This window comes from Notamacropus eugenii, chromosome 1 (genome assembly GCF_028372415.1).
Source record: "Notamacropus eugenii isolate mMacEug1 chromosome 1, mMacEug1.pri_v2, whole genome shotgun sequence".
Taxonomy (NCBI): Eukaryota; Metazoa; Chordata; class Mammalia; order Diprotodontia; family Macropodidae; genus Notamacropus; species Notamacropus eugenii.
In genome coordinates, this window is record NC_092872.1 from 335,460,854 (window position 1) to 335,488,688 (window position 27,835).

General features: G+C 38.9%; 1 protein-coding gene across 8 annotated transcripts in view; it reads left to right on the forward strand.

Moving 5' to 3' along the window:
• The window catches only part of KLHL3 (kelch like family member 3), a 256,443-nt gene extending 229,565 nt beyond the window's left edge, over nt 1-26,878 (forward strand). For 4 of the 8 annotated variants that reach the window (XM_072629840.1, XM_072629834.1, XM_072629837.1 and 1 more), the window contains 3 exons: nt 221-361; nt 4,626-4,769; nt 5,667-10,713. In XM_072629840.1, coding sequence (XP_072485941.1) covers nt 221-361; nt 4,626-4,769; nt 5,667-5,722 — 341 coding nt within the window. In that variant the 3' untranslated portion in view covers nt 5,723-10,713. The other 4 variants (XR_011971826.1, XR_011971827.1, XM_072629835.1 and 1 more) reach the window with 4 other exon arrangements.
• The last annotated feature ends 957 nt before the right edge of the window (nt 26,879-27,835 follow it).

Genomic DNA, 27,835 nt, shown 5'->3' on the forward strand with positions numbered 1-27,835 from the left:
ATCGAATTTATCTTTTTCGTACCTTCCTAAGTGTACATAGTGATATTCTGGCACATATCAGTAGTTGGGCATAGTTCAGTTTCAGTCCAATACTTTGAATGATTATTCCTGGTTACTTCTGCCTAGGGCAAATGGAGATCAATAAATGACATATTTTTTGTTTCAGAAGCAGAAAAAACTGGCCAGGCCTTGGACCAATTGACCACGTACTCTCTTTCAGGGGTTGGAGTGCTCAGTGGGCAGCTGTATGCCACAGGTGGGCATGACGGCCCTTTGGTGAGGAAAAGTGTAGAGGTTTATGATCCTGGGACAAATACCTGGAAACAAGTTGCAGATATGAACATGTGTCGGCGAAATGCAGGTAATAGCTATTCTCTTTCCAATTCTGCCTGTAGTTTAGTGGGTTTATTGAAATGTTTCCTGGGAGGGAGAAAGGCTTTTATTGACTCTAGAAGTGACCTTTGGGATTCTCTCATCTATTCCTCTTATTTTATAGAGGAGGAAGATGACTTGCATAACATTACATAGGTAGTTAGGATATAAATTCAGGTATTCCACCTTCTAATAAGACCATGTTCTGGTGCCAAGATTATCCTTGTAAGAACAATTACTTAAGAAGTAGTCAGAATTTGAACACAGTTTCTTTGACTTCAAATCCAGTACTGAACACCGAAGTCTGAAGTTGAGACTGTGTTTAAGATAATTGCCTGCTTCACAAATAGCTTCACAAAGTCAGGAAGGAGTTCAGGGCAGGGAGAAGCTTCTTTAAACCCTAGCTCTAGGATTCCTTGGGAATCTTCAACCCCATTCCCGGGTGACTAAAGTGAGCACTTCACTTCCACCAACTATATCTGTGATTTCTGTTGTGCACTGTGTAGCACCAGATTTAGGAAATAAGTATCCTCTAAGCTTCCAGGACCTATGTAATATCCTTTGCCTAAAAGACTATTTTGACAGTATGGGCCACCTTGAGAGGGCTACCTCAGGTAGGCTGGACAGAGCTTCTTGTAGTTGCTTCATAATCCTTTCCTTAAAAAAAAATTTTTTCTCAATTACATGTAAAGAAGAAGTTTTAACATTCTCTTTTTAAAAAATTTTTGAGTTCCAAATTCTCTCCCCTCTCTCCATCTCCTCCCTACTCCTTGAGAAGGCAAGCAATTCAATATAGATATAGATGTGCAGTCATGCAAAACATTTCCATTTTAGCCTTGTTGCAAAAGAACTCACAGACCAAAAAAAACCCAAGAATAATTTAAAAAGTAAAAAAAGTATGCTTCAATTTGCATTCAGACTCCGTTAGTTCTTTCTCTGGAGGTAGATGGCACCTCTGTGATTTTTTTTTTTAACTTGATGAGAGGCAGGAGAAGGTGGAAACGCTTTCTTTCAGGGGTGTAAGACGACAGCAGTGTCTCTCATTCCCTTCTCTCCACTCACACAGTCACTGACCTAGCCCAGGCCTTTATCTCGTGTCCCCTGAACTGTTGTAATAGCCTCCTAATTGGTTTCTGCTCTTCCATTCGCTCTCCTCTCCAATTCATTTTCCACACAATTTCCAAAATAATCTTCCTAAGGCACAGGCCTGACCGTGTTTAAAACCCTTCAGTGGTTCTCCATTGCTTCTGGGATTCAATGCAAATTTTTTGGTCTGGCACAGACTCTACAGATTGGCTCCAAGCTACTTTTCCAAGTTCCTGTCACATTACTTCCCTTTGCATACTCCATGTTTTAGGCAAATTGCTGATTTCCTCTCTTGCTGTATTCCAGGGGTGGAAAATCTGCAGCTTTGAGGCTACATGAGGACCTGGAATGTCACACATGACCTCGAGGCCACAGGTTCCACAACTGCCTAATCAATGTCAGAGGCTGGAATTGACCCTAGGTCTTCTCAGTTCCAAGTCCAGTAGACTGTCTACTTCATAAACTTCCCTTCATAAACTCTCAGTCCACCAATGCTCTCATCCTGTGTGATTCATCCACAACTTCCTCTAAATCCTTTTTTTCACATCTTCCACCTTACTTTGCAAGATTCACTTGTTGTTCTGGAGGTTTACCTCTGGTTATTTTTACATTTCATGGATGCCAGCTTAATGAGAGACATTTGTTTAGAGGGATTCAGGAAGACCTAGATTGAAGACCTGCCTCTGACATCTAAGCGTTGTGTGGTCATGAGCAGGTTACTCAATCTCTCTATGACCCAGACGGGTCTCCAAGACTATAAGTGATGGATGAGTGGCAAATTGTTGTTGTTGGACAAAGCTTCTAGACCAAGACAGAATCTCAAAGAAATAAATTGTAGCATTCAAGTTGTCCATTTATTATCTCTGATCCTTGTATTTCTCATTCTGGGTGACCCCCTTTTCTAGTCCTGTATATCCTTGATTATGTCATCTGTTCTATTTCTTACACTCACATTTAAAGATCTTCTGTGGCACATTCATCCAAGGAGGTAGCTTTGTTCAACAGTCCGCTGAGTGTCACTGTCCATCAAGACATTACTAAGGATGAAGTGTTTGCTCACCCTGAATACTCAGGGGTGTCATGTGATATGTCTTCTACAAAGTTCAGATAGAAGAGAAATGGCCTGTGAATGATGATGGATCGTGTTTGGGGATGACACTGTGCAAATGCATATAGTCCCAAATCATTATAATGTAATAATATAACAATGTAACGAATATAATATAAATCCCTTTCATTAGAATTAGACATATCTTCCAACTCTGGGTCACCTTAAAATTACCTGTGTTTGTCTTTTGTGCTGTTTTCAAAGCCAGTGAATGGGACAGAACAGCACAAAAGTCTTGGATATGCCACTGGGGACTGCCACTTCATTTAATTCATCAGTTCTCCTCTGGTATTGTTCCCACTAACCAGTGAATTAACACTCTTTTGATACACTTGCCCAACTAGCTACTCAAGTCCAATTACCTCTATTATTTTAACTCTGGATTTCTTCATAAGGGTATCATGGGAGATTTTGTAGATGCCATATTGAACTCCTAATGCCCTGTATTGTGACTTTCCCCTTGTCTACCAGTCCCATTACTCTATAAAAAATAAAATTAGATTAGTTTTGCATGACTGCTAGCTCATGAACTCCTTGAGTACAATGTCTTATTTTACCTTTTTATCTTCATTTACTAACATAGTGTTTTTTAAAAAAAGTTTTATTGATGTCTTCTGTTTTTTTATACCACCATAGTTTTTCCCAGGATCCATCCCCCCTTCCCTCTCAGAGAGCCATCCCATATAACAAATAGTATTTTTTTTTTTTTAAGAAAAAAGGGGGAGGGGAAAAATCAATACAACCAATCAATACACTGAAAAAGTCTGAAAACATATGCAGTGTTCAATACTTCTAGACCTCCCCCCTTCATGAAGAGATGGGTTGGGGGTACCCTCTCATGTCTCTTCAACTAACATAGCATTTTCTATATAGTAAAGCACTCAATACAGTTTTGTAGAATTTGTTTATTCTTAGTGACCCCATGTTGGCTTCTTGTGATCACTGTTTTTTTTTCCCTAAGTGCTTACAAACCCTGTCATAATCCTGTTCTAAAATTTTGCCTGTGATCAGTGTTAAGCTTACTAGTATACACATTCTAGAGTCACATTTTTAATAAATTAATACCAGATTTACTCGTCTTCAGGTTTTTGGTAACTTTTTAATTTCCATGATGTCATGTAAGTAGTGGTTTGTGATCATAGTTTGATGTTTGTCATCTTTAGACATAATTTGTCTGGGACTTGAACTTAAAGATTTCAACTAATAGAGAAGAATTTGGTGCTCTCTTCCTGTCTTGTAAATACATTGCTTATTTGTGTAATAACGAACATTTCTAGCCTACTGCTAATGTTACTAGCTGGCATTCTAACAACTCATAGGCAAGAAATTGAGGAAACCTATCAAGAGGTTAGCATTTAAATCCAAATTGATATTCTACCAAGCCAATGTATTCCTCAGCCTACTGTCTGGTTATAAAAGTAGAACCTGCTCTAGCTATTGCCTGAAGTTTTTTTTTTTTTTATCTCCTGTCTCAATGACAGCGTATGTATTCTTCTTACAGATAATAAAGAAAGAAATTTAGAATGCCCATAGCCTAACCTTGTATAAATAAACCTCTAGCACAGTCTTTTAGTCTTTTTCAAGGATTGATAGAGTATTAATTATCTTTTAAAATTGTTTGGGACTTTTCTAGAAGGCAAAATCTCTCTGTGGCCTCAATCATGTACCCACAGTGGGGCTCATTAATGGCTTCCTAGAAATCACCATTAAAAAAAAAAATATCTCTGTGACTACAGAAATCTCTCTTCCTTTTCTACTTCTCCATCACTGGTTATGTAAGAAACAACGTCATGTAACAGATAAAGCACTGGACTTGGAGTTAGGGAGATCAACATCCCATCTCTAACACGTACTAGCTCTGTTCCTTCTCTGAGCCTCACTTTCTTCGTCTGTAAACTGGTGACAGTAATAACACTTGCCTCAAAGAGCTGTTGTAAAGATCAAATGAGCTTCTGAACGCAAAACTCTTTACAAATTTTAAAACAGTGTGTATATAGGCATGTGTGTGGTTATTAGCTCCTGCTGTAATGCCTCCCGGGGGCTTGTGTTTGACTCGCAGGCGTATGTGCAGTGAATGGGCTCTTGTATGTGGTGGGAGGTGATGACGGTTCCTGCAATTTGGCATCTGTGGAGTACTACAACCCTGTCAGCGACAAGTGGACACTGCTGCCAACCAACATGAGCACGGGGAGGAGTTATGCAGGTCAGCTGAGCTTCTCTTACTCCTGTAGTGGCTTCTTAAGCATAGGGAATGGAACTCTGTTAGCACTACCGGGTCAGCAGGTATTTATTGCACGCTTGTTCTGATTCTGGCTGTATGCTGAGCACTTTGGGAGATCTTTGTAAACAAAGAGGAAATAGTTTATACTTGCATAGCATTTATAATTTCCAAGACACATTTAAATTTTAAAATTATCTTTTCATTTCCATATAATTTCTCAATCCTATCTCAAAGAGCCTTGCCTTTTAGTTAAGAATAAAAACGACAGAAGAGGTAGCTTATAGTTTTTAGGGAGGAGAGTGTTCAGAGTCCACTCATCCAAAGATGTTTTCCACTAGGGGCACAGTGGATAGAACACTGGCTCTGGAGACTGGAGGACTTGAGTTCAAATCTGGACTCAGGCTAGCTTTGTGACCTTGGGCAAGTCGCTTAATCCTGATTGTCTTTAACAACAACAACAACAACAACAACAACGAAAGATTGTTTTCACTGATTGGCATTTGGTGTGGCTTAGGTTATGGGATAAAGAACCATCCTCAGAGGTGGAAAGGCTTGGGTTCAAGTTCCACTTCTGACATATACTGATTATATGACCTTGAATGCCACAACCATTCAGTGCCTCTTAGAATTCTGTAAGATTGTAAGTTATAGTCACTCAGTGACTATCTGTATCATTAAGGGAAGTTCCTCACCCTAAGTTTCCTATACTATCACAGGTTGTGAAAAATAAATGTCGCTGGCCTATGCTTGGCTTATGATCACTGGAGTAGATGACAGCTCATGGAGTCTGTGTGAGTTATATATATGTATTTTTCACTCCCACAATAGGTGTTGCTGTGATACATAAGCCATTATGACAAAAATTCACCCTGCCAACAGGTGGAGGACAGGAGGGAATGCTGCTTGGGTTTCAGAACACTGTGGATAAGAACTGACTTGTTCCAGCTTGTCATGATGTTGTATTCCACGGGACAAGAAGTCATGACGAGGGCCTGGCCTCTGCTCCGGCTTGGCTCTGAGTGGTGACACAGTGTGAGAACACCCTCTCCCCTCTGCCCCACCTCCCCCCTCAGACCCATCCTCTGCCTCATCTTGTGTGCATTTTTTTCCACTTTGTGCAATGAACTGTCCCCTGCCCCACAAGTGACCTCCAAAGAGGGGCCTACTGTGTTTTTCATATTTCCACAATGGCACCGGAGAAACTGTAATTCTTCTATGTAAAACACCATGCTTTAACAAGGTAGGTGGGTAGAAAGTCTACTGGATTTCTTTACTACTGATGTTTCAAATATGCTCAAACTCAAGGGATGGAAAATGCCTGCTCTGGCCTCTCTCCATCAGTTCAGTTGGAAGTGACCCCATGACTCCAAAGAGATTGTCATCTAGAGGCAGAATCAGGGGATCAGTTGTCTCCTGAGGAAAACTGAGAAAATGGGAGGCCCCATCAGAATGAACTGAGGACCGGGCAGGATTCCAGTGACTGTGTATATGTACATACTTGCCTACTGTAAATTTATTCTGTAGAAGAACTATGGCGTTTTTGGAGCTGGATTGTGCCCTTTCTTTGCTCAGTCAGTATGATTGTGTTCACAAGTCACACCTCAGCAGAGCACCGAAGACACCCTAGGAGGGGGGGTCTTCCCTGCCTAAGAAACCCCTAAAGCAATGCTGCCTCAATGTCTTGGCTTTTTGTTACTTATTTTAAATAGGGGAAAAAGAAAACACACACACACACACACACACACACATGCACACACACACACACACACACTGACCATACGAATTGGCCTTTTGCCATCTTGGGGGTTTCTTGATGCTCATGAAGACATTCTAGAAAATGGTGTGACCTCAGCTACAGAGCCCTCTGGGTGCCAGCTTGGTGCCATAAGGAGCCTGCTGTTGGGTCCTGATGCCCTTTACGATCTCCAAGCTGCGGGATGTGACTCCAGCTGGGACCAAATCCAGATCTAGATTTACAGTGCCTCTGTACACATATACTATAGCTGTAGCCCAAGACCCCAGGGAACCTCGGTCCTCGGTCATGGAAGCTTCCCTAACCCGTGCCCAGTGACCTTCCGCAGAGGCTCTCCAGAGCCTCAGCTTGTCTGCACCAAAACTCCCAGGGGACAGACTCTGACACTGGGTCCCCTGGCAGCCTTTGGAAATTACTAGAGGTTCTAGGTTTTGGGGGTTGTACATGTATCTCTTCCACCAGGAAAAGCAGCTTTTTAAAATGACTCTCTGGAAGGAACATGGAAAGAAATCAAGGTGATAGGCACCCAGTCTTTGTCCATCATGGCTTCAGAAATAAAAGGGGGTGCACATCTCCCCTGGGATCAGAGTAAAGTGAACACCTTTGGGCTAATTTTGACACTGGCCAAGTTGGTCTTAACTCTTGCTTTCCCTTTCCACATTTCTGTGCCTCCTTCCTTCATTCAGACTTTTGTTGCTGCCTGAACTTTCTTGTAAATAAAGGAGTCAGAGATATTAGGGTCTTCATGTGTGACCCTACCTGAGGCACTGGCACTTTAAGAAAGGGTAATGCTTAACCCCAAAGGAATAAATCACTACCGGTTGAGTTTAGATATCAGTTGGGGAGGTGCTTTTGTGTGGTGTTCAGAATCCCTCATATCACACCAAAAGAGGCAGCTGTCTATTTTACCTACACATAAAGCCAACCTGATGCCAGCATTTGGCTTCGTTTCCTGCAGAATCTTTGGAGCCAAGTGACACTTTAGGGCATGATCAATATAGGCCCAAGAGACTTGGTATAGCCATGGTTATTTCAAAAAACCCCAGATACTGCTGAAAGTACTGTCTATAGGTCTTTAAAAATCCTGGGACCACACTGGTCAATCAATCAATATTAAGCACTTACTATGTATACCAATAGCCTCAGAGGAACTCATGTATTGCTCCCTGCCCTTCACCAGTATCAGACCTCTTGATGCTGGGCAGATGTTTCTTGGGAGCAAAATAGCACCTCCCTGGGGCATGTATATTTTGCCCACAATTCCTGCCAACTGTACTGCAAAGCCTCAAATATCTGGCCATACTGTTTGAGAGACAAATGGCCATATAACATGAGGGATCAAAATGTGTTTCTGATTGGGTGCTCTAGTGGGTAAGACTGGTGCTCTTGACATCTCAACCTAGGCTGTTGGGATATGAATTGAAGGAAGGAGTTGTTTGTAATAGGTGCTCCCCTCCATCCTTTTGCCCCAGATGGGTAAATGGGATATCCATATCATGAGAAATGGGAGATGGCATTAGGACTTCATTACATTATAGATTCCAGATCTGGTTAAAGACAAAAGGTGAATTCCATTTCCAGGTCGTCTACCCATAAATAGGCCCACTTGCTAATGTAAACCATTGCTGTTCTCTGCTTTTTGGATTTTGCTTTTGATTCTGCTTCCTACAATTCCCTTGTACCAGGGAGCACTGCCCCTGTTTATCTGTGGGGTCAGTGGAATGATGTGTATTTCATCTCCATATGTCTTTCTGTGGGGTCTAGAACACTGGTACATCATCACCCGGAGGCTGCTCTGCTTGTAACTGCAGCCAGGATAGAATCAGCCCAATAAGAAATCTGTGGATCAGGTACGAAAATTTTATTTCAGCCTTGATACACCAGCAGAGTAGGCATCTCAGGCAGTTAACATAGGCCTGTGAAGGCTAAAACCCTTCTAGGATGAGGTGGCACTGCCAGAGAGTATATTACTGCAAGCCCGTTGGCAGCAAAGAAATGGAATTGAAATCCAGAGTACAAAGAAAACCACCCGATCCTGAGCAGACAACTTAGACCTGGCTCACATGCTGATTGGGAATTGGACATTGTGCTCTGAATTCCAAAGGTCTTTCTCATTAGTGACCAATGGTATCTCTCCTTTATCTAAAAAGTTGGCAGTGTTAAGCCAGGCAACATGACCTCCTTTTCTGCTATGCAATGTGAACATCTAACAAATCCGTGATAGACCAGTTGCAATATCCCCCCTTCCCACATTGCTTTTTGAGGCGTCTTTCTTCAATATTTGTTGTGTAATGTTTGTACATTTCTGAGCCAGATCCTTTTCAAAGATTGCCTTTTTATAGAATTGAAGCTATAGCTTTGGGGGCTAAAATTTTAATGTAGATATTTTTATAAGATAATTTTGAAGACTTTTTGAATCACTTTTTATTGGCTTTGTGGTTGAAAGTTGATGTTTCTTCTGTGAGTCATGTCTCAACCCTGCTTATCCCTATAGTTGATATCCCTGTGTTTTCAATGCAGAAAATAACACCACATTCAATTCTGGTAGACAGCCCTTCTCCCTATCCTTGTTCTTTTGTGCTTTTTTTCTTAGGGAACATTAAAGAGATACTTCTTAATTGGAAAAAAAAATAATGAGCTATATGTAGATTCTTATATTTCTGAGGAAGCTTTGGATACGAACAGTAAACTTTATAATTCAATTTTCATTTCATCATTTATGTTGCTTGTTTACTGTTATGCAGCTAGTCTGCTTTCTGTGGGCCCTGAAATACCATTCTTGTCTATTTTCCATTTGGCTCCACTGTCCTGCTACACATCCCAGCAGTGCTTGTGTGATCAAGCTTGGGAAAGGAGTCCTGCCTTCTAAAGTCAAATTCTTGTGACCTTTGTTATTTCTAGCAGACTTTCCTAATTTTCTTCTTGCATTCAGAAGCTAAAAGTAGAGGACTCTGCTATCAGAAAGTGTCCATTTTGGAAGAATCTGATTATTGGACATTTTCTTTGCCCCCAAGAAAGATGGATTGATCTTGTTCCATCCTGAGTTAAAGTAGTTTTGTACTTTGCAGATACACATATCAAACCTTACAAGCCTTGCTTCCTGGGCTGTCTGTTTAATGACATTTGTAAAGTACTGTATCCCTAAGTCTTCTGTGAGGAACATTTGTCGTTTCAATAGGGCAGTGTCTTCTTGGTTTCAGCGTTGCTTTCTTCCTTTCTGATACCCCGCCCCCCCACCTCCCATATAGGTGACATAAGTCAGATCAGAGAATTGACTCTAGTTTCTATTTGTACCTTGTAAATTAGATTTGGGAGGTAGACTGAACCTGTTTTCAGTTAGCTGGAGTTCTTAGGGCTTGCTAATGACTGAAGAAGGAAGATTTGACCTCATTGCCCCGTGAAGTCATGAGGTTGGAATATTTTTCCTGTGTTTGCACTATTAAGAGATTTAATCTGTAATATTCTCCTGTGTTGTTATGTCTACTGAATCAAGTGGGTATGCTGTCTCCAGGACCAGCTTTCCTTTGGAAATGGAAGAGGATTCCCCTCCAGCAGACAGCAGCAGGCCAGTCACACCATTTAATCTTACCCCCAGGTCTACTGCTGGGGACCCCAAAAGCGTTCTCTCAAAGCCTGGATCTGGGGACTTGAGATGGCAGTTTTGTCAGTCAGAAATGCATTGGAAACGGCCTGACTTCTTGCCGTTGTTAATGAGATTGTAATTTTTTTCTCCTTTTCAGTGGCAATAAGGAACCACCATTAAATTTATTGTTTAGTTTGTATAGTCTTCATATGTATATTATGTGTAAAATACTTTCTTTTAAAAATGAATTAAGATGGTAAAGTGTGTTTGTGTGTATGTGAGTGAGTGTATGCGCATGTGTGCACGAGGCTGCTCAGCCCCTGTGATTTCCCGCAGGAGGCTTTGGTAAAATCTGATTAATCATACAGAGTACAGCATACTGAGGGGGCAAGGTCCTTAATCTGTTTTACTCATGGATGTGATGGACCAAATGTCTGGAAAGAGAAAATCTGGCAGAAGTATGCTCAATTTCAGTGACAACTGAAGATATAGTTTCCAAAATTTATGATTTTAACAGGAATCATGTTCTAGTTCCCAACATTTCATGTTTCTTTATAAAATAAAGAATAAAAGCTGTGCAATTAAAACAATTCTCAAGTATTTCTTTTGGACAGACTGGCACCATGCATGACTCTTCCCCTATCCCAGTAATGAAAACTGCAGGCTCATTACCTCTTCTCCTTTCCTCCTTGTCTTTCCATCATTTATTCTCTGTCATGGCTTTGAAGCCAGAAGCACCAAGTTGTAACCCTTTTGTCCCCTGAGGGTCTCTGATATATATATAAAAGACCGGAAAAGGTGGAAAGCAGTTTCTAGAGGAGGACACCAAAGGGACCTTAGGGAAATAAAAGAGCCAAGTTTTAGAACAGGACAAAATATGTTTTCAGGTCACAGCATCATTCATTCAGCAAACATTTACTGAGTGGTTACCATTAGCTAGGTCTTGTAGTAGCTGCTATGGGAGACATAAAAATAAGTCACCATCCTTGTTCTCAAAGAGCTTAGTAGGAGAAACAACCCATGTGCCCATATAACTACAATACAAGACCATCAGTGAGCAAAAAAATGCTCAAGGTTCAGAGGAGGGAGAATGTTAGAGAAACCTTCATGGAGAAGGTGTCTGTGAATTGAATTTGAAGAGTAGTCAGGATGTCAGTGGAATACAGGGAAAATAATGTTCTACAAATAGATTCACCATAAGACTCATTTAAATAGAAAATATCTTGGGGCATTTAAAATATGACTTGATTGGTAAAAATTTGGTCTATCAGAGGGTTTTAAGAACAGAACTCTTATGTAGAGGGATCTCTGCCTTTTCTTAAAGCTGGTCCCTGTGAAGTTTCCAGAGGCATAGAACTCTGGACTCCACGGACCCTTCTCAACGAGTGCTTTCAGGGTCCCAGGCTTGGTGTATGTGTTTGTGTATCAGTCAGTAAATACTGATTGACAGAGGATTCTGGGAGGATGGCAGAGTAGATCAAAAAATGTCAAGCTGTCAAGATTTTCTTCCACAAAAGAGATAAAAATAGTGCCTCTGGGCAATCACAGAGCAGTGAAAACAAAGAAGAGTAGGGGCAGAACTGGGGTCCTCTTGGGACAATTGGAGAAGACCTGAAGCAAAACCCGACTAGTTTCCCTCCCTGTGAAAAGTAAAAACCTCCAGGCTAGGTCCCCTTTTACGATGAGCCACAAACCCTGGGATTAGCTGGATTGGGAGGCTGCCTCGGCCCTAGCCACCAGAACTTTTACCCCTGGGACTGTGAAGGAAGTTGGGCTTCCGACCTGGGGAAGACCTAGAGAACCTCTGTAGACAAGGAGTGCCAGATCCAGCTGTGCTGCAGAGAGGGGGTGAAAATGAACCAACACACACCTGGTGAAATGCAGAAGCTTTGGGGTAGAAAGCCCCTGCTGTGGCACTCACAGGAGGCTCGAGGTCTTGGTTTCAGTTCAAGGTCAGATGGGAGAAATGAAAAGGATCAGAGGCCCTCATGCTGCAGGACTAGAGGTGATTGTAAAAACTAAATTTTTACCAAAAAAAAAAAAATGCACAGGCAAAGGAGAAAAAATACAACTATAGAGAGCTACTACCGGAATAGAGAAGACTGGGGGTTTGTCTTCAGAGGAGAATACTGAAACAAAGAAACCCTCTTCTGCCTCAAAGAGTTATATCAAATGATCACCTGCCCAAAAAGAATTCATTGCAGAACTTAAAAAAGATTTTAAAAATCAAATGAGAGAGATTCAGGAAAAATTAAAAAGAAAAATAAGAATAATACAAGAAAAGCAAGAAGATTATGAAAAAAAGTCAACCAATTAGAAAAGGAGATCCAGAATCTAAAGAAAGAAAATGACTCCATGAAAATCAGAATTGGGCAAGGGGAAGCCAGCAAAGTTATTAAGAGATGAAGAAATGATGAAACAAAATATAAAGTATGAAAAAATAGAAGAGAATGTGAAACATCTCATAAGAAAAACGACGGATCTGGAAAACAGCTCAAGAAGGGAAAACATAAGAATAATTGAATTAGACTACCTGAAAGCTATGATAAAAAAAAGAATCTTGAAACAATAGTACAAGAAATAATTAAAGAAAATTGTCCTGAAGCACTAGAACAAGAGGGGAAAGTAGAAATAGAAAAAAAAATCCATCAATCACCACCTGAAAGAGATCCTACAAGGAAAACCTACAGGAATATCAGTTAAATTCCACAACCCCCCAAACAAGGACAAAATATTATGAACAACAAGGAAAAAAACCGTTTACATATGAAGGTACCACACAACATCTAGTGTTGGCAACACTAAAAGATCACAGGACTTGGAACATTATATATCACAGAGCAAAAGAACTGGGCCTCCAGCTGAAAATATCATGCCTAACAAAGCTAAGTATAATTTTGAATGGGAAAAAAATGAACATTTGATCAACTGTCAGACTTTCAGGACTCTGTTAAAAAACAAACAAAACTTGAACTCAATAGAAGATGACATATAAGAGCCAAGAGAAATATAAGGTACACTCAATAAGGATAGAATGTGTTTACCTTTTATGTACGGAAAATGTAAAACCTGTGTCTAAGATTATTACTAATAATTAGGTAGTTTATAAGAAAAATTGGGGTAGAGTTGAATAAGATATGATTTTAAAAAGTAAAACCGTTCAAGAACAGCTGAAAGTGTAATTATCTTATACAAATGAGGTGCAAGAAGAAAAACCAATACAGAGGAATTAGATGAAGGAGAGGGGCTGTTAGTTCTGGAAACCTATTTTCTTTGGGAATGGCTTAAGAGGGGAAAATACATATATATCTAGAAGCATATAAAAATCTTCTAATTTAAGAGAATAGGCAGGGGGGAAAGGATGAAGGAAGGATCTTCAGAGGGGAAGGTGAGAGGTGTAGAAAGGTATTTAGATTTAGCAGAATGTGTGGATAAGCTTTAGAGGAGAGGGGGATGGAAAAGGTCAAAGAGGTGTACAAAAGGGTGTTTAGATTTAGGGGAAAGGGAGGGTAAGGAAGGGACTGCTGGACTGGGGGTAGGTTAAGTAATAGGAGGGCAAGGTAGCAGGTAGAAGTCAAGTAGAGGAGTTAAGAGAAATAGGAAAAAAGACATGCACAAACAAAAAAACAAGATTAGGAGTAGAATCTCTTTGGGAAAGTATATGTTTATATATGCATATATATATATATATATATATATATATATACACTCAATTGTAGCCTTGGATTTGTGGGTAGTGGGGATGCAATAGGGAAAGAACAAAGTAAAAAAGTGTAAAACAAAACAAAAGAAAACCTCAAAGGAAGCAAAAAAAGGACAGCTTTCAATTTAGCGCACAGTATGTGTGTGTGTCTATGTATATGTATGTGTGTATATATGCATATATATATACACACATACATATATACATACACATGCATGCACATATATGTATACATATATAAAATAGTGAATAGATAGACTTTCTTGAAATGTTATTGCTATATATTTTGAATTGTCTCCTATGTTCTGCTGTGCACATGACGTTTTTTTCCTTTTCTTATTTTATATTTGTTTATAATGTACTATGTATTTAAGTTTTAGTATTTGTCTAAAATAAAAATTAAAAAAAAACATTTTGAAGCACTTTTTATGTGCCAGGCACTGTATTCCATGCTAGGGATAAAACAAAAGCAAAAAATATATTGTCCCTACTTTCAAGGAGCTCACAGTCTAAGGAAGGTGACAACATACAAACACCTGTATATAAAGAAGCTGTATTCAAGTACACTGGAAAAAATTAATGGAGAGAAAGCACCAGAATTAAGAAGGATTGGGAAAGTCTCTTTATAGAAGTTGGGCTTTGTCTAGGATTTGAAGGAAGCCAGAGAAGCGAGGATGCAGAGGAGAAGAGGAAAAGTGTTACATGAATGAGAGAGAGCCAGTTAAAATGTCTGGAACTGGGAGATGGGGTGTCTTTACTTGAGGACCATCAAGGAGGCCAGTATCTTTAGACTGAAGATTGGGCCAGGTTATAAAAGGCTTTGAGCATCAAACAAGATTTTTATTTGATTCTAGGGATAAAAGGGATTTTTCTGAATAAGGGAGGGACATGATTGGAGCTGCCCTTTAGGAAATCACCTCAGAAGCTAAGTGGAAGATGGACTGGGGTGGGACAGACTTGTGGCAGGAAGACCAAGTAGCAGGCTATTGCTTTCACCCAGGTGTGTGGACCTGTGGGAAGGTTGTGGCAGTTATATAGGAGAAAAGAGGAGGCATATGCAAGAGATATTGCAAAGGCAAAATATATAGGCCTTAGAAAGCGATTGCCAGATTGTGAGAGAGAGGAGTCAAGGATCAAACCTAAGCTTTGAGTCTGTGAACTGGAAGAATGGTTGTGCTTTTGACAGAAATAGGGAAGTTAGGAGTAGGGCAGGATTTGGGGATAAAGAGAACAAATAAATGTGTTGGGAAGGGAGTATTTATCTACCTTGATTCTAGGATATATCATCTGTGGACTACAGAGGTGTCAAACAAATAAAAATGGGGGCCACCAAATTGTATATAAGGATTCCTGCTGGTCACATCTTGACTTAGAAATTTACATATTAATATTATCAATATTTTATTGTATTTTATTTATTTTGTTAAGTATTTCCCAATTACATTTTAATCTGATTTAAGTTACACTTGGGAATGTGGTGGGTTACATGTGACCTACAGACCATGTCACCTGGTGTATAGGACTCTCTCCTATGAGTCAAGGTTTCCTTTGGTCCTTGACTGATGAACCAGGGAACAAAATAATGAGAATCCATCCAAAATCTTGATGATCCTCTCCTTGTGTCAGGTAACTGGCCTCCCTGATGATCCTCCAGTAAGACATTCCCAATCGTGGGCATTTTAACAGGCTGCTTTTCCTCTTTATCTCTGCCTCCCGGCTTCTCTGGCTTCCTTCAAATATGTATGACAGAGGGGAGTTGTGTCTCGTGTCTCCTTGTGATTCTGGACTCAGAAATCCCAAGGAAAGGAGAAGAGAATACTGTCTTTCTCTCATTGCTAGTCAAAGAATCATAGACATTTTGAGCTTGAAAAGATGGTAAAAATCATCTAGACCAACTCTGGAACATCCTGTGTAGTATGCTAGGGAGATTGCTGGACTCAGAGGATTCAGGTTAAAATTCAACTTATGCAAACAATTATTCGACAAAAATTTATTAAGCATTTTTCATGTGCTAGACATGAGATACCAAATAAAAATACAAAGCAAAAAAATTAAACAGCCTCTGCCCCCCCCCCCCAAGGAGGGCATTCTATTGGGCAAAACAACATATGCACAGAAAAATACATGCAAAAAATATATAAACTAAATACAAAGCAATTTGTATTCATTTTGGTTGGCATTTTGCCAATGTAGACCTTTCTCAAAATTGCTTTGTATTTAGATTATATATTTCTTGCATATAAGTGCCTTATGCACAACTGGTTTTGAGAAGATGTGCCAGCTGCAACCTTTCTAAATCTCATTCTCATCTAAAATGACATAATCCTAATAAAAATAAAAGCTATAATAATCCCTGTCCCACTTACCTGTTGTGAGGAGAAATTGAGGCTATGGATATGAATGTGCTTGGGAAAGTGTGCTTATAAGGGTAATAGTTTATTACTATACATTTTCCATACCACTAAACAATGACATTTTAAATAGATTTGCTGTGATATGTTTTATTTAGGAAGAAAAATGAGGCTTCTTAAATACATTGTGTAGTGGTTTCAGAATCAAGTGAGTTATGTATATTGAGCTTGTTATACCACCCTGGAGTTATTCAGTTCTGGGCACATATGAGACCACATGAAGCAGTGGGAATCACAACTGCTGAATTGGGGAATGACCAGCCAAGATGGTAAGAGGAAACAGAATAGCCCAGCTTTCTTCCACACCTATTCTCTGATGACCAAGGAAGCGTATCAGGTACAATCTTGATCAGAAAATCCAAGGAATAAAACCATAGTTTTTCTAGCCCAGGTCAATAGAGAGAAACAGAGAGATCTATAAACACTGGGAATAGGGTCTAGCCAGGAGAGTGTCAAACATTCTGACCTAGGGACTGAACAAGCTGGAGATATACATTAGGGCAAAAAGAGGCCCAGGATGCAGCATGGAGGGGCTAACTCTGTGCAGGGAGCAGGGAGCCCATTGACAGTTCTGTCACTCATATCCCACAGATGGGTCACAGATCTCATGGGGGAAAACACCTTTGCCTAGGGGAATTAAGTCAGGGAAAGTAGCAGTCAAGAGTTTGAGGCTATCTCAGTCAGTCAATGAACATTTATTATGGGCTTACCATGTGGCAGACATTGCTAAATACAACCAAAAGAAAGAAGTTGTCTTTGAGGGGCTTACATTCTAATGGAGGAAGACAACATAAAAAAAGAGATGATGGGGAGGTGGGGTTAAAGTTCCTGAAGAGGGCTTGGGAAAGAGAGTTCTGTGGAGACCAGTCTGTAGAGGAATGAAGACATGATTGGCCTGAGCATCCTTCTTAAAATGTAGCTTCTGGGAGGAACCAACTAATTAGAGAGACAGAGAGACCTCAGAGCAGAGGGTACTTCCAATGTGAGAAGTAGTGCAGGAGTACAGTGAGCTCTAGGATAAAGAGGTTTCTATTACATGATAAAGTCCTGTGGAGATGATGCAACATGCAATCTGGAAAGGAATGAAGACATGGTTGGCCTGTGCCCTCTTGTGAGCTGTGCAAGGAGTAGGAACATAGTAAAGAGCTGTGTGGCTCTGGGGATGGACCAAAGTCTCAGATTCAGACTCGTTCCAGTCTGAAAGCCTACAGCAGAATGACTAGGTTAGGGAGCCCAGACCATGGGGAAGCCTGCAGTTTTATCACTATGAACCTTCAGATCCTTCCTCCTACTAGACATTGATTGGATCCAGCAGTAATATACAAAATCTCCCACCAGGAGAAAGCCCACAGTTGTGTTGCTTAGACCCAAACCTGGCTCAGGAGCTTGCAAAGCTCAGACCAAAAGGACAACAATCAGATTTCAGCCTGGATCAGACCACTTGGCTTCAGACCACTGAAGGCCTGTAGTTTCCCAGCTTAAGTTAGGTGCCTCTCAGGTCTTTGAAATGCACATCACTCAATAATCAGAGAAAGGGCAACAAGATCTAAGATAACACAAAACAGTACTCAAAAGACCCAGACCTTCTTTCCAGAAGTAGGTAGACTAGAGCCTGGCCTCGATGCAAAGTCTTAATTTGAGAGGCAAGCTTAGAAAAATGAATAAACAACAGCAGCGAAAATCCACCATAATAAAGAGCTGTTATGATAACTGGAAAGCCCAAGACATAAATCCAGAAGAAAGGGTCTCTGAAACATTTTTAATCAAAGCCACGTAGCTTGGCCACAAAGACACAACTTTGGCACAAATACAACTTTAGCTAGATGTGATGCAAAAGTTTTTTTAAAAAATTTATATTATTTTATAAATGAAACAAAAATGCTAGAAGAAAGTAATGGAAAAAGAAATGAGTGTTATGAAGGAAAGACATGGGGAAAAAATATAGCTTAGCACAAGAGGTACAAAACCTTATCCAAGCAACAAAATAGAAGTTAATGATAACGTAAGATGACAAGAAACATTGAAACAGAGGTTAAAAAAAGATTAAGAAAACAGAAGAAAATGTAAGATATCATACAAAACAACTGACTTGCAAAAAGATCAAGGAGAGATAATTTAAATACTGGAGTATTTGAAAGTGATTATTAAAAACAAACCAAAATAAAACACTAGGCATTGTATTTCAAGAAATCATGAAAGAAAATTGCTCAGGTTGCTTAGAACCAGTTGGCAAAATGGAAATAGAAAGAATTTACTGGGGACCTCCAAAAAGAACCCCCCAGAATGAAAACTTCCAGAACATCATAGCCAAAATCCAGAACTGTCAGGTCAAAGAAAAAAATACTGCAGGAAGCTAGAAGGAACGTATTTGATACCTGAAAAGTATAATAAATATCATGCAAGATTTAGCAACCACCAAGTAGTTCTGAAGTGGCGGAGAATTTGGATGTGATATTCCAAAACGTAAACATTTACATACAAGAACAACTTACCCATCCAAAAAGAGTATAGTCTTTCAGGGGAAATACAAACCTTTAAGTGAAATAGAGGACTTCTAAACATTCCTGATCAAAAGACCAAAGCAGCACAGAAACTTTGAAATGCAAACACAGGAGTCATAAAGGACTAAACAAGAACTAAACTCTTTTACAAAACAAGAGATGATACCATTATCTGCTCAGAATCCAATTATCATCAGTGGCCACAGAGAGAAGTTAAAGGAGACAATGATTAAGAACAATTTTTTTTTAATGTATTATAATTGTAGAAGAAAGGAAAGTGCAAAATGCAGCTCACCTCCTTCCAGAGAGATGTTGAAGCTAAAATTCAGAAAGAGACATACATTTTTGGACATGGTCCATTTCAGATTATTTTACTGGACTGACTATGCATGTTTGTAATGAAGTTTTAGTTTTTCAGAAAAATTGCTCAATTGAGGAGGACAGTAGAATGGGCAAATTATCAATGCTTGCAAAGTAAATCTATTTATTAAAGGAAGAAAAAGCTGGGATTGGTCTCAGGGCAAGAGAAGGTGAAGAGGCAGATTGCATCAAACCTAAAACCACCAGTGCTGAGCACACTCCTGTGTTTGCATTTCAAACTTTCTATGCCGTTTTTGTCTTTTCATTAAGCATATTTGCAATAAAATGAATATACTACAAAACAGACAAAAAAGAGAGAAGGAAAATTATCTCACATAGGCAGAGTTTGCACTTGGAAAACTATTTGAAGAGCAAGAAGAAGTGTGTGTGTGTGTATGTGTGTGTGTGTGTGTGAAATAAGTAACTCTTGAACTTCACTTTCATCTTAACTGATCAAAGGAGGAAAGAATACACATATATACAGGAGGGTACAGAAATGCAGTTCCTTCAACAGGAAAACAGGAGGAAAAATGGAAAGTGAAAAAATGGGGAATAAGACAGAGAGAGAGAGAGAGAGAGAGAGAGAGAGAAAGAGAGAGGGAGGGATCGAGGGAGGGAGCATAGATCCAAGGAAAGATTAAGTTGTAAACAAAACAAAGTCTAACTACAGAAGGTGGATGATGAAGAAGGATTTACAAGGAGAGAAAAAAAGGATAAGACTGCATCAGTTGCAATGATTCAATGGACAGAAAACAAAGAGAGAAAAAGGTTTATTTAAAAGAATAGTCTGGAGGGAAATACACAATTCAAGATCATGACTATGGATGTGACTAGAATAGACACACACACAAAACAGAGAGTAGAAGAATGGATTAAAAAGCAGAATCAAATAATATGATTTCAGGAAACACATTTGAAACAAAAAGATGCATGGAATTAAAAGGAAAGAGCTGGACCAAAATCTGTTTTGCTCCAGCTGAAATTTTTAAAAGGGTAGCAAAATTAGACAAGGCAACAGCAAAAATGCACTTGATTAAAAGAGATAAACAAGAAGTAGAGAAATAGTATTAAAACTAAACATATACATATATGAATGTACAGATGCATACATATACATGCATTAAATGTCAGCATCTAAACATTTAAAGGAAAAGTTAAATGAATTAACAGGGAGAAATAGATCATACAATTATAATAGTGGGAGACCTCAGTGTTCTCCTTTGAGTCTAAACATGTCTCACCAAAAAATGAACAATAAAGGCTATAAGAATATTTAATTACATGAATCTTAATTACATTGAGAATGTAATTTTTTGAAAAACTACATAGATTTCTGGTAATTAGTGGATAGAAATAGACAGGATTTATATTTCTCAGATGTGAACGGCACCTTTACAAAATTTGGCCCTGTGTTAGGGCATATAAACCTCACAAACAAATGCAAAAAAACCCCAGAACTAGTAAACATCTTTTATGGACCACAATGCAATAAAATTTGTATTTAACAAAAAGCCACTGAGGAAAAATGACTGGAAATTAATTGGAGAATAATTAACTTAATCTTAAAAATGAGTGTGTCAAAAAACATCATAAAAACAATAATTTCATTAAAGACATGACAACAATGAGTCAACAAACCAACAATAATTGGAAAGTAGATAAAACAGTTGTTAGGGAAAAACTTGTATCTCTAATCAACAAAAGAAAGGACAGATCAATGCATTAAACATACAAATTAAAAAAAATAAACACCAAAGTAGAAATCCTGCAAATCAAAGAAGAGATTGCCAAAACTGAAAGCCAAAAAAAAACATTGAATTATTATTTTTAAATAGCATACTTTTCCCAATGGCATGTCAAGACAATTTTTAGCACTCATTTTTACAAAATTTTGAGTTCCAAATTTTCCCTCCTTCCCTCCACTCCCCTCTTCCAAAAATAGTAGGCAATTTTATATAGAAAACCACTGAATTAATAAACAAAATTAGAAGCTGTTTTTTTTTTTAAATAGGTGATTCATTAGCTAATTTGAGTTTTGAAAGGAAGAAGAAATTACCATTATCAAAAATGGAAAAGGTAAATTCCCAATGATTGAAGAAATAAAGAACATTATTAGAAAACCTTTTGCTCACTTATGTGCCATTAAAACTGACAACCTGAATGAAACAGATAGATATTTACAAAAATATAAAATGTTTAGATTAACAGAACAAAAAATGGAGGGCCTAAACCAGGGATGGGAAACCTGGGGCTTCAAGGCCACCTGTGGTTCTCTAGGTCTTCAAATGAGGCTTTTTGTCTGAATCCAAACTTCACAGAACAAATCCCCTTAATTAAAGGATTTGTTCTGTAAAACTTGGACTAAATCAGAAGGCCACATGTGGCCTTGAAGCCACAGGTTCTCCACCCCTGTCATAAACAATCCCAAACTCAGAAAAAGAAACTGAACAAACTGTAAATGAGTTCTCAAAGAAGAACAAAATTCTGCTACTAGATGAATTTACAATTAAATTGTATTAAAAACTCAAAGAATAATTAATTCTGACATTACATAAATTGTTTGAAAAAATAGTTTAAGCAGGACTCCTACTAAGTTTTTTGCATAATCCAAATATGGTCTAGCTATCTAAACCAGGAAAAGTCAAAATTGGAAATAAAAAAAGAACCATAGGTCACTATCCCTAATAAACATTTTGATGCAAAAAAATTACATAAAATGTTAGTAAGGAGACTATAGAAACAAGTCACAAAGATTATACACTATGACTAAGTTGGATTTACACTAGGAATATTTGATTCAATATTAGGAAAACTATCAATATAGTAGACTGTATTAAAAACAAGGATTAAAAAAATCATGATTATATCAATGGATGTAAATAGTTTTTGACAAGGTATGACACCCATTCATTTTAAAAACATTGGAAGACGAGACTGAATGGATCTTTCCTCAGCATAGGTAATGTATGTCTAAAACCAAAAGTCAGAATTATCTATAATGGGGATAAATTAGAGGCCTGTCCAATAAAATCAAAGATAAAACAAGGATAGGCATTATCACAATTACTGTTTGACACAGTGCTAAAAATACTAACTATAGCAGTAAGACAAGAAAAAGAAATTGAAGCAACAAGCATAGGCAAAGAGAATGCAAAGTGATCACTTTTTGCAGATATGGTAGCATACTTAAGGATCCTTAGATTCAACTAAAAAATTAATTGAAATCAAACTTTGGCAGAGTTGCTGAATATAAAATAAGCCCACATAAGTCGTCAATATTTCTTTACATGAACAAAACCCAGTATTAACAGGTAGAAAGAGAAATTACATTTAAAATAAGTACAGAATACATAAGATACTTGGGAATCCACCTGCCAAGACCCACACAAAGACCACATGAATACAAATAGTCAAAAATAAAATAAATACAGACCCAAATATAAACAATAAGACAAACACAGATAGAACAAATATGGACATGTATTTATTTACAAAAATAAAGAGAGCTAAAATTTTGAAAAAAAAATTGCTCATGGATAGGATGAATCAATATAAGAATAGCAGTTGTCTCTAAATTTATTTAATTAGCACTATCCCAATCAAACTTCCTAAAGTTTACTCTGTACAGCTAGAAAAAATTTTTCTGTAAGAACAAAAAGTCTAGCATATCAAGGGAAATTTTAAAAAGTGGGAAGGAAAGGGGGTATCTCTAAGTGGAAATCATCAAACAAATTTAGTATTGATTAGGTAATAGAGAGGTTGATCAGTGGAACAGATGATGGAGAAATATGTAGAAAAAGATGAACACAGCAACCTAGTGTTCTTTTCACTACTCCATACTGCAGGGTAAAAAGGCAAAAAATGGAGGAGGGACATGAAGAAAAGGAAAGGGTATGTGTATGTGTGTGTGAGAGAGAGACAGACAGACAGACAGAGAGGGAGATGGAGGAGGGGGAGAGAGGTGGGGAGAGAGAGGGGGAAAGAAAGAGAGAGAATGTCTGTGCCCTCACATAAATCAGGGAGAGAACAGTTAAGTCAGCTATGTATTGTTCACCTCACTAACTGAAAGAATCGAACTAACCAATTAGTAATTAGGTACCATGAGGGCGAGGGAGCCTGGGGCCTGCTGTGTGAGGGTGATCAGATCAAACTGTTCTCTTTTTATACTGTTTCTCCCACCTCTCCGGAATAAGACTCAGCATATAGCAAAGGTTCAATCAATGCTATTAATGGATAGCTTCATGTGGCTATTTTGCGACTGATGTAGGGACCCTGATGCTCATTAAGTGAGTGTCAGCTTCACACCCAAACCCTCACACATCCTTTTTCTGGTATGTAACTGTGATTAGTGCCATGGCTGATTTTGTGGAGTTGACTGAAATGCTGAGAATCCAGAACGCAACCTGATACTTTTGTCCAACACAAGGGGTGAATCTCTGGGCTATGTTTTCTTGGAGATAGCGCTAGAGGCCCCCACTTTCTCAAGAGATGAGGGACCAGATATTGTAGCATAGTGGGAAGAACACAGACTGAAGAGTCAGGAGATGTGGTCCTAGTTCTCTGTAATCATGAGTTGGTCATTGTGTTAATCAGAGTTCCTAAATCTTTCAAAGTTGTTTGTCTTTACAATGTTATTGTTTTTATATTAATTGTCCTCCAGGTTCTCTTTACTTGACTTTGAATCAGTTAATATGTCTTTGTATGTTTCTGAAACTGTCCATTGCTTTGAGCACAACAGTATTCCATCACACTCATGTATAATACCTTGTATGGATATTCCCCCAAATGATGAGTACCCCCTCAGTTTCCAATTTTATAATATCACAAAAAGAGCTACTACAAATCATTTTGTATGTATAGATCTTTTCCCCCTTTTTTGCTCTTTAGGCTTCACTTTCCTCATCTGTGAAGTGAGGCTATAGTGGGAGACCTGTGCCTTTGTGGTACAAAGAGAATGCTGCATTTGGAGGCAAAGATCTACCCATATGAAACCCACCTAGGGGGCACATTGAGATATATATAACTACATCTATCTCCATATTGGACAGGGCTAATATGGGAATTTGTTTTGCTTGACTATACATATTTGTTGAAGGAGTTTGTTTCATTTTTCAATTGAGGTGGTGGATGGGAGGGAGAGAAGGTGCAATTTTGTTAAGTGAAAGAATTTTAATAAAGGAAAAAAGAAAAGTCACTAGGGTACCCTAGATCACTTTGCGATTTGAGACTTTCTTACTCATTTAAAAGTATTCTAGAAGCTAGAGCTGGAAGTCTGAGGGATCATCTAATCCAGGCCTTTCATTTTACAAAGGAAGACACCAGAGACCAATGAGGGGAATAGATATGTATAATGCCAATGCAATACCAACAGCAGTTGCTATGGATATGCATGAGTATTTCCAGGATAAATTTGCAAAATGTAATCTCTCTTCCTCAAAAATGACACCAAAATACTTATTCAGATACCAGAAAGCCAATTCCACCATGGTAATACCAAAGTTTGTACATATTATCAATAAAGGGAGCATGGCTATCCCAATTTTTTCCTCCCTTGGGCCTCTCCACAAATAAGCTCCCTGTCTCACTCCCTCTCTCACTCCGGCTAGCTGCTCTGCTCTGTCTCAGCTCTGCCTTCTCTCTCAGTTCCAGCTAACTCTCTCTCTGCTCCACTCTTCCTGCTCCATGTGACTCAAGCTGTGGGCTGGACCAGAGCTCAATGCAGGTCACATAGATTTATTAAGGGGCAGGGAAGATCTTCAAATTTCCTTAGCACTGCAACATGTACAGTAGGAAGTACGAGATCTGGGATTTGAATGAAGGTCCTGACTTCAAGTCAAGTACTCTGACATCTTGTCTTTCTCAGGTTAGCTTCCTAGAGTTTCAGGGCGCCTCTCAGTGATTACATGATTGGGGTTGTGGAAGGGACTTACTTTGACCACTTCCAATGTTAACCAGCCTTCTAAGCAGCTTTTTCTAATTGCTCTGGTCTCCTCTGGTTTCATCAAGAAAATGGAATGTTTTTTGGCCCCAGAAATCTTCAGTTGGATGGACAGTGGGTCCCACCCCATGAGACACTTTAAATGTCCCTTTACTCAGTTGCATGGTTTGTGCTTTATCATTATAGGTAGCAATCATTTGCATTTCTATAACATTTAAGTTTAAGTTTTAAAAGTGCTTTCCTTGCCTCAATCTTGTGAAATATTATCACCTCTATTTTATAGATGAGTAAACAGACACTCAGAGAAATAAAAACTACTTGTTCAAACCTAAGGAACAAGTTAATGAGTCAGAGCTAAGATTCGAACCTCCATCTTGTGACTCTCAGGTATAAGGCTGTAAGGCAATGTCCCACATTTTCTATTTTCTCCCTAAGAAAATCAAGTTCTGAGGAACCTTCCAGAGAGAGGAAGGCCTGGTCATCTGATGTCTTTTTGTATCCATTCCTCTTCCTACTTCTGTCACTTCTTGGAGCAACAAGTCTTTACTGGCTCTGAGCATTTTATCACATTTCTCTTAAATTTTGCTCCCTCTAGTTTCAGAGTTCTTTTCTCATCCTGAAATTTTGAAAGTGGGTAAACAAGTCCATGTTCACTTAGGCCCTTTGGCTTGTGATGTTCTGGTTAGCTGTGGTCTAAAGGACAGAGTAATGGATTTGGACTCTGGCAATCTGACTTCAAATCTCAGCTCTGCTACCTCCTAGCTACCAGACATTAGGCAAATCCCTTCACCCTTCTAAACCTCAGTTTCCCCATATGTAAACCAGGAAGAGCAATACCTGAACTACCTACCTTCTGAGTTGTCAGACTCCAAAGAGACAAGGGACATAAAATGCTTTTGTACCTAATAAATGTGAGGAAAAGGATAGGACTAGATCTATAATTCTACTGATAAAGGAAACCATATAGTGACGAAACTCCCCTATCAATGTAGGTTGGCACCTTCCCTGCTATTTATATTTTATATTTATTAAATTTATAAATCTTAGAAAGTCACCCACAGTACCCACAGGTTATGTGACTTGTCCAGGGTTGCATAGCTAAGCATGTATCAGATGCAGACCTGGAATTTGGGTCTGAGGCCAACTCTCAAGGCATTTTTCCATCCTGTAGATTTCAACTAGGTCCCCTCAGTTCCTACTATTCTGGCTGAATAGTCCAGATCTTGTTAGTTTGTCATAGTGTATGACCCAATTATCTGTCTGATAATTTTAATTGCCTATGATACTCATTCATCTGGCATCAAGGTATCAGACTGTATGTTGAGAATTAGTCTAGCTCCCTCATTTTATAGATAAATGTGATAAATAAAGTGTTCAAGACAGTTTCTGGGTAATTAATCATTTTATTAATCAAGCTAGTAGATAATTAATAAAAGGCAATGGCACTCTCTAATGCCAAAGACTCTTCATAGGACCCACTAAAGGCTTATATGCCCTCAGAAGAGTAGGTATTCCAGAGGGTAGCAATTAACTCTGATTGGTTAACAATTAATGAGAAGAAAGAATATTATAATGAAAAGCTGGGAATGTGACTCTGATTATGTCATTTATTTCCAGACAACCCCAGCCCTGGACAGTTAAGATTAAGGATCTACCATCAAAGCCTGAGTAGAAGAACACAATGGATGATCTAGGTGGGGTAAAGTTTTGGGCAAAGACAGAGATCTCCTTCAAAATGAAGAAAAAAAAACCCCAAACAAACCTGGATTTTCCCAATAACTGGCTATTTAATAATCATGTCTCTCATAAGGGAACTCAGTTCCAGATGAGATATTTAATAAACGCTTGATAACTGAATAATTGGCATCTATATTGTGGGTGAACTGAGATCTTCACCCTCTGGTCCCAGCATGAATGAGTAAGTCAGAAAGAAAGAGATTGCCTCCGTCTCACCAGTTTTAAAGACACTGCCTGTCCAAGTTACATAGCCAAGCAAAGGAGGCCGCCCTCACCCAGTAGAGACATGTAGTGCTTCCACGTTAGTCAGTCTGGGTATGCCCAGACAAGCTTGGTTATGCATCTCCCTCTCTGAAATTTACCCTCCCAGTAAATGGGCAGAGGTACTTTTTTTTTTTTTTTTAACACAGTCTTCATCCCAAATTCAGGTCAATTTTCTGCCATTTCTGGGAGGCACATGCACTTATTTCCCCAGTGTCATACAGACTATATTGCATAATCACATACATATACAGATGAAAATAATAATTTTCCCCAAATACAGATTCAACAAAATAAGAAACATGTCACAAAGTTTAGCAAATATTTCTCCTTACATAGTCTTAGTCTAATAGGGCTTTTCCCAACCCATAAGAAAATAATGAAGAAAGACTCAAGAGAGCTGGCTTCCATCTGGAAAAGAAACCTGGTCCACACTGAACCTTCTGAACTAGGTGGAGCTCTCCCCAGGGACCTGCAGTCAATTTGGCATTACTCCATTCTCGAATGAGAAAGTTGTCCTAGAGGGAAACTCAATGATCCCTTCAGTACTTAAGACCATCTAATGGGCATCTGCATGAAAAGTCATGCCTGGACAGGTGTGGTCCCATGTGTGACCTTAGGCGTGTCTTTTAACCTGCACCCCACCCCAGCCTCAGTTTTCTCATCTTTGGAATGAAGGCTCTCCAGGTCCAAATCTATGATCTGGTCATGCCATTTTTCTATTAAAAATATTTCAGTGACTCCTCATCTACAAAATAAAGTTCAAAATCTAGTTTGACCTTTAAGGCTCTGCACAGCCTG